This window comes from Mirounga angustirostris, unplaced genomic scaffold (genome assembly GCF_029215605.1).
Source record: "Mirounga angustirostris isolate CCGP_5_RB_7025 unplaced genomic scaffold, mMirAng1.0.hap1 SCAF_69, whole genome shotgun sequence".
In the NCBI taxonomy this organism is placed as follows: Eukaryota; Metazoa; Chordata; class Mammalia; order Carnivora; family Phocidae; genus Mirounga; species Mirounga angustirostris.
The window spans coordinates 205,569-216,257 of NW_026991777.1; the positions used below are offsets into that span (position 1 = coordinate 205,569).

General features: G+C 42.7%; 1 protein-coding gene across 1 annotated transcript; it reads left to right on the forward strand.

Moving 5' to 3' along the window:
- Nucleotides 1–5,367: 5,367 nt before the first annotated feature.
- LOC135363231 (rho GTPase-activating protein 20-like) lies at nucleotides 5,368–10,642 on the forward strand. The gene is made up of 4 exons (XM_064583871.1): nucleotides 5,368–5,531; nucleotides 7,178–7,289; nucleotides 8,529–8,704; nucleotides 10,093–10,642. Exons 1-4 carry the CDS (start codon nucleotides 5,436–5,438, stop codon nucleotides 10,288–10,290), a joined length of 582 nt encoding a protein of 193 aa, XP_064439941.1. The 5' UTR covers nucleotides 5,368–5,435; the 3' UTR covers nucleotides 10,291–10,642.
- Nucleotides 10,643–10,689: the final 47 nt, after the last annotated feature.

A 10,689-nucleotide genomic window follows, 5' to 3' on the forward strand; every position in this document is an offset into this window, starting at 1 on the left:
TGATTTATAACTATGCCCTATGGAAAAGAGCACCTCATTCTTGTCTTTTTGTGTTACAGATTTGTCTTGTACAATTTCTCATTGAAAATTGCCTCAGGATATTTGGAGAAGACATCACTTCCCTCTTGGGCGAGAACTCAATGAGTCGTGGTAACAGCGAGAAGGCTGCAGGTACCGGGAGTAATTTAATTGGCTTTAGTGAGAAGCAGACAGCAAGGTTGCCAGGGGTCATGGGAGATGCTTAGACAGAGCTGTTCTGGAGCCCAGAGCATCGCCAGGGCAAGGATTTCCATGGGCTCCTTCTTCCGAAGGCTGGCTCACAGGTCAAGGGAGGTTCCACACTGTTGTGAGACCAAAGAAAGGATAAGATGAGGTGTCTGACTTCAAGAAGTTTCTAGTGTAGATCATAAGGGCATTAGGACTCATCATGGTATGCTACAGTGTTTGGGAATTTTTTCTAACAAAATTCTAAGTGGGTGCTATATATCTCTATATATATACAACATCATACATATATATGTAGTTATATAGATATATAATATATAATTAGATACTTATACTATATAAATATAACCATAGTATATATATTTATGTATATTAGATGTGCTCTGGTTGAAGCCAGAGCAAGGGGCCTTTCTTCCCCTCCCTCCTCTTTTGGCTCAGGGGCTCTTGAGGCACCACAGGATTCCAGTGCCCTTTGAAACAGGTTGAAAAGAACTGGCATCATTGAGAAAAAAGGACTTGACTTGATGTCAAAAAACCTCTCCAGAGTGTAAAGTCCTGTGCCCCCATTTACCAGCTATATTACCTTTGATCAGTTTTTCTAGCTCAGCATCAGTTTATTCATCTATAAATGTGGATAAAAATAATGTCTAAATCTTAGAATTGTGGTAAACACTAAATAAGATGATGGATGGAATCCCCAAAAAGCCATTAATAGGACTAGGAGAAGTGCCCCTGAGACTAGAGCTAGTACGATTTGAGCCTAGCTAATCACAGCTACCTGGCAGCAGTCCACCTTAGAAGGTAGACTTTTGATTCAGAACCTGGAGACACGTATCATCAATCCCTCCATATTTCTGACATTTCTTGGTTTTATGATGCTTACCACATTGCTTTGAGGAAATCTTTAGGAAAATACAAGTCATCAGGAATTAAGATGTGTCTGGGACGCCTGGGTGGCTCAGTCATTAAGCGTCTGCCTTCAGCTCAGGTCATGATGCCGGGGTCCTGGGATCGAGCCCCGCATCGGGCTCCCTGCTCCGAGGGAAGCCTGCTTCTCCCTCTCCCCCTCCCCCTGCTTGTGTTCCCTCTCTCGCTGTCTCTCTCCCTCTTTCAAAATATAAATAAAATCTGTAAAAAAAAAAAAAAAAAAAAAGGAAAATGAAGGTTCCGCGTATTAAACAAGAACTACTACTACTAGTACTCTCTCTTCCTCCTTAGACTCCGGCCGTAAGACTGTGACAAGCCGTTCTCTCAGTGACAGGGTCTTTTGTCAGGGTTCGAGCACTTGTCAGCACAACCAGTGCACAGCCCCACCTTCCGCAGAGCCAGGACAGCTCTTTGGAGTTCCCCTCATGGATGTGTGTGATAAAGACAACCTGCCCTTCCCAATTCTGGTAGGTCATCTCCTTTTGGTCTTCTAGAGCCCTCCTGAGGAGGGGAAACTCTGAGAGGCCACGTGTCCTCATCCAAATCTATCCCCAAATGGAGAAGTCATTAGACGGCCCCTGGCTTTGGCTGAGAAGCTCTGTTACTGTTATTTCAAGGAACAGAATCTGACTTAGGTCCAGCAGAGTCATGAGGCAAATACAACAGGAAAAGACATTCTTGTCCATTCCACTTGGGTTTTGTTTCCGCAAAGACCCACCGAGGCCTGTTCAGATCAGTCAAAATGACTGTGTGTATGTGAGTCTCTGAGAGTCCACCTCATCTTCACACTCTCCCTTCATTGCCTTCCTGCACTCACATGAGTCTCAAGTCTCCTTCAACGGAGTCTACTCAGTCTAACAACTGCAAACATCTGACACGAGCATAGACTCATCCTCTGGCAAATAGGAATCTGTTAATCCTAACAGAATATGTCAAATGAAAGCCACAGAGTTTGGCCTGTGTTGTCTCAAACTGCTGTAGTGAATTGTCAGTGTGGACCTTCACTGAGTATTCGGTGTCTCTGCAAGCACTGTACGGGATGTAGGGAACGTTCTCCTAGCTATGAAGAAATGTATCATATTAGCTACTTTGTTACCTGCTAGCTACTACCCCAGGTCCTTGCATCACAGCAAATTTAGGGGCTAGCTAGGATTATCATCCTCCACACTTCCTAACCGAATCAGAGAAGCCTCAGTACAGGATGTAAGTGACCCAGCTCACACAATAGATAAGTAGCATAATAGACTTCAGATCCGTTGGATTCCCTGAGTCCAGCCCTTATTAAGATTCTACACAGCAGAAAGAGGACATGAAGATAGAGCAAAAGACATTTTAAGACTCATGAGAAGGGAGGGTAATCAGAGAAGGAGAAGAGAGTTTCTGAGCCTGACTTTAAAAGAGGGAAGGAAATAGAACAAGTAGGAAAGGAGTATACAGTCACTTAAAGAGAAATAAACAAATGGGAAATGAGTATTCCCTAAATAGACTTCCATACTTGGGGAAGAGCATCTACGTAGGGGAATAATGAGAAAAGAATGGTAAAGTAGGAAACAGACGGTGATTCCGCAAAGGCCTTGAAGCAGAGAAGTTTGATTTAAGAGTGGAAACTCAATGGAAAGGAAAATCTGATTAAAAGAAGTGTTTAAAATGTTTCAGTGTATGACTGTAAAATGGATATTTCGGTAGAAAGTATATAGAGAGACACTGAAAAAAAAAAAAAAAACAACATTCTAAATTGACTTTGGTCCTTCCCGCTCTAAAACAGTGTACCATTACATTCCCCTCCTCTTTCAAAACGGAGGCAAGCTTATGCTCTGCGTTTGTGGATATGAGATGCCATATACTTTTCTTTTCTTCCTACAGGCTATGCTTTCCTTTATTAATCAAAAAGGGCCCCTCACAGAAGGCATATTCAGAAACTCAGCCAATATAAAATCCTGCCATGTCCTAAAGGAGAAACTAAATTCTGGGGTCAAAGTGAACCCGTACAGCGAATCTGTTCATGTGGTCGCATCCGTCTTAAAGGTAGGGAAGGTTCTAGCATTATCCACACACGAGTAACTGAAGCTATGATTGGTGTCCTTCATCATGACTGCTCAAGAACCATAACGGGCATAATAGATTAAGAACCTGACAAGCTGAAAAACGCTTGACAAAATCAAAATGTAAGGAAGCTACTTTAGGAGTTAAAAGCCCCATGTGTTAGAAATACTTTCCGTTTTCACTACACACCGCCCTCCCCACCTTCACTCCTGAAGACTCCATGCAAAATACTAATACTGAAATGACTACTAGTCATGATAATAAATTTCAAAATACGCACCGATACATACACACAGTTTACCCATGAAAACATCCTCACCACCCTCCTAATGAAGGCAAACTTTCCAAAAGAAATAGAACAGGGAAAGGATTTAATCCATCCACCTTGGCACTTATGAACAGCTCTGAACAACCCTATGTTAACGTGGTAAATGACTACAGTCATAGAATCTCAGTCACATTTGGTCTTCCCTTGTCCCCCGTTAATGTTCGAAGATGGGATCAATAGCAAGGTCCAGAAATGACTTAGGTAACCACTCCTACACTGGGGCCGTAGTGATATCCAGTAGTAATATACATACAGGCATCAGGAGACAGGAGAACAATGATGATACACTAGGTAGCAAGATGAGTGTTGCCCTCTGTAAGTTGCACACATGGAATCGATTTTCTAGCAAGAGTTAGGAGGTTCTTTCCTGATTCCGTGTTATAAGCACCGACTACGAAGAGGGTGAGCACTTGTGGGGAGAGTGCTTAGACATTTTTAAAGTTTTCTCTTCCTGAAGTTGACGGATCTTGGTGGAGAATCAGACTCTGCAACCTTGGCCTTATTAATATCATGGCAAACTAACTGGACAATTGTCCTAAACTAGAAATGAATCTATCCTCAGGACCACAGTGAGTCTGCCATTAGACTCTCGACTTTTAGACAGTTAAGAAAAGGAAGAATGAAGCAATTGTGAGAGTAGCTTTCTTCCAGGGAGCACGCATACCCTGAGTGAGAAGACCTACTTCTTTCCTAATATGTGTGGAAGAGCCCACCTGTTTGTGTTTTGATTGTTTCAGGCCTTTTCTTGCTAGAGTTAAGAGCTAGCACCTTGTCTAAAACAAGCAACATGGGTATGTGTATTTCTGTCCAGGAAGCTAATAGGATTTAGGATGGTCTATAGCCAGACCCTGTCAGTTTGTGGTACTTTGCAAAAAAAAAGCACACGCACAAAATAAGTTCCAGATGATAGAAGGGAGCTTTATCTTCATTTCCACTACAGGCTAAGCTCTGCTTTTTGCCTCTAAGTTTTAGCGGGAGAAAATCCAAGCACCTGCTCCTGCGTGTGCAAGTCAATGGAGAGTCAGAGCCGAGCTCCGTGTGGGTCCCAGTTTGGGTATCTGTGAAGGAAGTGGGGGCTGAACTAAATTTTTTAACTACATATTTTCTCTGGAATATTTCCAATACATAGTTTCTATAGTATATACAGATATATATATATTTTTTTTATCTCCCTAAGGACTTTCTGAGAAATATCCAAGGAAGTATATTTTTATCTGACCTCTATGACAAATGGCTCGGTGTTATTGATCAAGGCAACAAAGAGGAAAAGATAACTGCAGCCAAGAGGTAATGGTGCCATAATTACTCTACTCTGGTCACATCTCCAAAATACAGCCAACATACTATTAGGAAAACATTGGCTTACGTTTTGCAGCTTTGCCCACTATAATCATGACCAACGCCAAAGAGTTTCAATTCTTCACACCCATGGGGCCCAACTTCAGAATAGAGGCACGCTTTAGGGCTATTATTGTTCTTCTCCTGATCTTATTAATCTGGACTCCTTGGCCGTTTGACACCTTCTGGATCCATGAAACTTGTAGACGAAATTCCCTGGTTCAAGACACATGCAAGAGCATCAACTGCCAGGGGTATGACCTTAAAAGTCTGTCAAACATTTAACTAACCAGAGAAGTGTTTATCTGGCTCAGGAACTGAATTCAGTGCAACAATTTTGTCTACATTCATGCCTGGAACTCTGCTAGAGCGGGTTGTGTGCTAGATATACAAGGATGTATCCTGTTCCCTGTCTCTGTTTTTCCAACCTCCTAAGTGGAATCACTTGCCTAATTTAAAAGTGTGTTTTTCTGACCTTAGGCTTTTAGCCCAGCTGCCAAGAGCAAATGTTGTTCTCTTGCGATACCTTTTTGGAGTGCTATACAACATTGAGCAACATTCCTCATCCAATCAGATGACAGCTTATAATTTATCCGTTTGTATGGCCCCAAACGTTCTTTACCCACCTGATTCCGGCACCTTGGAATTGGAATACAACTTGATAAGAAAGGTAATGAGAGCTCTCATTTTTGTCCCCCAGGGGGTAGAATCCCTACTTTGAACCGGACATGTGCAGTAGTAACTCTGACGGATGGAACTTTGTGAAGTGCACATTTTCATTAGGCCCCTGTGGAGTGGCAGAGTTCTTTATGCTACTCTGGCGGGGTCTGGGAAGGGGTGTCGTTAAACGGGAAACTCGGAGCAGTCGAGTCACTTCTTCCCCCTCCAGGAGACTAAACACTAGACTGACTAAAGGAGAGAGAGAAGAGTCATGTGATACGATAGAAAAGAACCTGGGCTTTGGAGCTTCACCAGTCAAGGTTCAACTCTCAGCCTAATCCCTGAGGGAGTCGTAACCTTGGGCAAAGCCATGGTTTCCTCACTACACAATGGCGACAACAGCCAGCTCCTCCGGTCATCACTGGCACATCCTGGGTGGCTTGGGCAATATGAGCCCCCATGGCTCCAAACACATTTGCCTTCCTCTGCCAATTGTGGCTCATCTAGAAAAGTACTCGGCTACTATTTCACCTCTGCTACGTCATATAGAAACTAGCAACAGATTCCAGAATATCCTAATAAGATGACAGGTCTTCCCCAAGCTCACCCAGAGAGAGCCAGCATGAGGCAAAGCAATGCGTGAGAAGGGACTGAAGTTAGACAGACAGATACGTTTTCTCTCCAGCTGTGTGGGTTTTCCCTCACAACCCCACCAAAATCCCTGCTTCCCAACTTTATGATACTTCTTAATTTAAGAAATGGTTTTCTTAAGTTGTCGTTCATACTTTATAAAATTTCATAAGATGGTATATATCAGTTACAGCTCAGTAAAACTGGAAACAAAATTTAAAAGCAAAAAATAAGTAAACTTTAATAAGGTAGGCTACTTTGAAAATTATCCTTGTTTATTTATATTTTGATATGTATTTATTTGAGAGAGGGAAAGAGAGAGCGTGAGCGGGGCAGGGGCAGAAGAAGAGGGAGAGGGAGAGGGAGAAGCCCAAGCCCATTCCCCGCTGATCACGGAGCCCAAAGTTGGCTCCATGTAGGGCTGGATCTCACCACCATGAGATAGTGATCTCCGCCGAAATCAAGAGTCAGACGCCCAACAGAGGGGCCCCGAAATTTATCCTAGGCTTAAAGACGTAACCACTGATCCCAAAATGTTAGCTCTTAAACTAGGCCACGTATTATAACCTTAGCCCACGGATGGGCAGTATTTTAAAATGTGTACCCAAAGTACACGGGAAAGTATCACTCTTTCTAAGTTATTTCTGAGAGAACTCTGGTTTCTATGTGTTTCTGTTTTTTTGTGTTTTTTTTAAACTTTTATTTATTTACTTGACTGAGAGAGACACAGCGAGAGAGGGAACACAAGCAGGGGGAGTGGGAGAGGGAGATGCAGGCTTCGCGCTTAGCAGGGAGCGCGATGTAGGGCTGATCCCAGCACCCTGGGATTATGACCTGAGCCGAACGCAGATGCTTAACCGACTGAGCCACCCAGGCGCCCCTGGTTTCTACATATTTTTATCAACTCTGAATTTTTCTGAGAAGTCCTTCCCATTTTTTCTTAGATCCAAGGTCTGTATACAAAATGTGATTTATAACTATGCCCTATGGAAAAGAGCACCCCATTCTTGTCTTTTTGTGTTACAGATTTGTTTTGTACAATTTCTCATTGAAAATTGCCTCAGGATATTTGGAGAAGACATCACTTCCCTCTTGGGCGAGAACTCAATGAGTCGTGCTAACAGCGAGAAGGCTGCAGGTACCGGGAGAAATTTAATTGGCTTTAGTGAGAAGCAGAGAGCAAGGTTACCAGGGGTCATGGGAGATGCTTAGACAGAGCTGTTCTGGAGCACAGAGCATCGCCAGGGCAAGGATTTCCATGTGCTCCTTCTTCCGAAGGCTGGCTCACAGGTCAAGGGAGGTTCCACACTGTTGTGAGACCAAAGAAAGGATAAGATGAGGTGTCTGACTTCAAGAAGTTTCTAGTGTAGATCATAAGGGCATTAGGACTCATCATGGTATGCTACAGTGTTTAGGAATTTTTTCTAACAAAGCTCTAAATGGGTATAACATCATACATATATATATAGTTATATATATATAATGAGATACTTATACTATATAAATATGTAATCAATATATATATATATTTATGTATATAAGATGTGCTCTGGTTGAAGCCAGAGCAAGGGGCCTTTCTTCCACTTCCTCCTCTTTTGGCTCAGGGGCTCTTGAGGCACCACAGGATTCCAGTGCCCTTTGAAGCGGGTTGAAAAGAACTGGCATCATTGAGAAAAAAGGACTTGACTTGATGTCAAAAAACCTCTCCAGAGTGTAAAGTCCTGTGCCCCATTTACCAGCTATATTATCTTTCGCCAGTTATTCCAGCTCAGCATCAGTTTATACATCTCTAAAATGTGGATAAAAATAATGTCTAAATCTTAGAATTGTGGTAAACACTAAATAAGATGATGGATGGAATCCACAAAAAGCCATTAATAGGACTAGGAGAAGTGCCCCTGAGACTAGAGCTAGTACGATTTGAGCCTAGCTAATCACAGCTACCTGGCAGCAGTCCACCTTAGAAGGTAGACTTATGATTCAGAACCTGGAGACACGTATCATCAATCCCTCCATATTTCTGACATTTCTTGGTTTTATGATGCTTACCACATTGCTTTGAGGAAATCTTTAGGACAATACAAGTCATCAGGAATTAAGATGAGTCTGGGGCGCCTGGGTGGCTCAGTCATTAAGCGTCTGCCTTCAGCTCAGGTCATGATCCCGGGGTCCTGGGATCGAGCCCCGCAACGGGCTCCCAGCTCTGAGGGAAGCCTGCTTCTCCCTCTGCCCCTCCCCCTGCTTGTGTTCCCTCTCTCGCTGTCTCTCTCCCTCTGTCAAAATATAAATAAAATCTGTAAAAAAAAAAAAAAAAAGGAAAAAGAAGGTTCAGCGTATTAAACAACAACTACTACTAGTACTCTCTCTTCTTCCTTAGACTCCGGCCCTATGACTGTGACAAGCCGTTCTTTCAGAGCCAGGGCCTTTTGTCGGGGTTGCAGCACTTGCAGGCACACCCAGTGCACAGCCCCACCTTCCGCAAAGCCAGTACAGCTCTTTGGAGTTTCGCTCATGGATATGTGTTATAAAGACAACCTTCCCTTCCCAATTCTGGTAGGTCATCTCCTTTGGTCTTCTATAGCCCTCCTGAGGAGGGGACACTCTGAGAGGCCACGTGTCCTCATCCAAATCTATCCTCAAATGGAGTAGTCATTAGACAGCCCCTGGTTTTGGCTGAGAAGCTCTGTTACTGTTATTTCAAGGAACAGAATCTGACTTAGTTCCAGCAGAGTCATGAGGCAAATACAACAGGAAAAGACATTCTTGTCCATTCCACCTGGGTCTTGTTTTCACAAAGACCCACCGAGGCTTATTCAGATCAGTCAAAATGGACTCTGTGTATGTGAGTCTCTGAGAGTCCACCTCATCTTCACACTCTCCCTTCATTGCCTTCCTGCACTCACATGAGTCTCAAGTCTCCTTCAGCGGAGTCTACTCAGTCTAACAACTGCAAACATCTGACACAAGCATAGACTCATCCTCTGGCAAATAGGAATCTGTTAATCCTAACAGAGTATGTCAAATGGAAGCCACAGAGTTTGGCCTGTGTTATCTCAAACTGCTGTAGTGAATTGTCAGTGTGGACATTCACTGAGTATTCGGTGTCTCTGCAAGCACTGTGCGAGATGTAGGGAACGTTCTGCTAGCTATGAAGAAATGTATCATTTTAGCTAGCATGTTACCTGCTAGCTACTACCCCAGGTCCTTGCATCACAGGAAATTTAGGGGCTTGCTAGGATTATCATCCTCCGCACTGCCTAAAGGAATCAGAAAAGCCTCAGTACAGGATGCATGTGCCCCAGCTCACACAATATATAATTAGCATAATAGACTTCAGATCCATTGGATTCCCTGAGTCCAGCCCTTATTAAGTTTCTACACAGCAAGGAAAGGATATGAAGTTACAGCAAAAGACAATGAAAGACTCATGAGAAGGGAGGGTAATCAGAGAAGGAGAAGAGAGTTTCTGAGCCTGACTTTAAAACAGGGAAGGAAATAGAACAAGTAGGAATGGAGTATACAGTCACTTAAAGAGAAATAAACAAATGGGAAATGAGTATTCCCTAAATAGACTTCCATACTTGGGGAAGAGCATCTATGTAGGGAATAATGAGAAAGAAATGCTAAATTAGGAAACAGACGGTGATTCCCCAAAGGCCTTGAAGCGGAGAAGTTTGATTTAAAAGTGGAAACTCAGTGGACAGGAAAATCTGATTAAAAGAAGTTTTTAAACTGTTTCACTGTATGATTGTAAAATGGATATTTGGGTCAAAACTATATAGAAAGACACTGAAAAAAAGAAACCAATCTAAATTGACTTTACTCCTTCCCACTCTAAAACAGTGTACCATTATATTCCCGTGCTCTTTCAAAATGCAGGCAAGCTTGTGCTCTGCGTTTGTGGATATGAGATGCCATATACTTTTCTTTTCTTCCTACAGGATATGCTTTCCTTTATTAATCAAAAAGGGCCCCTCACAGAAGGCATATTCAGCAAATCAGCCAATATAAAATCCTGCATGGTCCTAAAGGAGAAACTAAATTCTGGGGTCAAAGTGAACCCGTACAGCGAATCTGTTCATGTGGTCGCATCCGTCTTAAAGGTAGGGAAGGTTCTAGCATTATCCACACACGAGTAACTGAAGCTATGAGGCACACTTTAGTCCTTCAACAAGACTCCTCAAGAACCATAAAGGGCATAATAGATTAAGAACCTGACAAGCTAAAAAACCCTTGAGAAAATCAAAATTTAAGGAAGCTACTTTAGGATTTAAAAGCCCCATGTATTAGAAATACTTTGTTTTCACTACACACCGCCCTCCCCACTTTCACTCCTAAAGACTCCATGCAAAATACTAATACTGAAATGACTACTAGTCATGATAATAAATTTCAAAATACGCACCGATACATACACACTGTTTACCCATGCAAACATCCTCACCCCCCTCCTAATGAAGGCAAACTTTCCAAAAGAAATAGAACAGGGAAAGAATTTAATCCATCCACCTTGGCACTTATGTACAGCTCTGAACAAC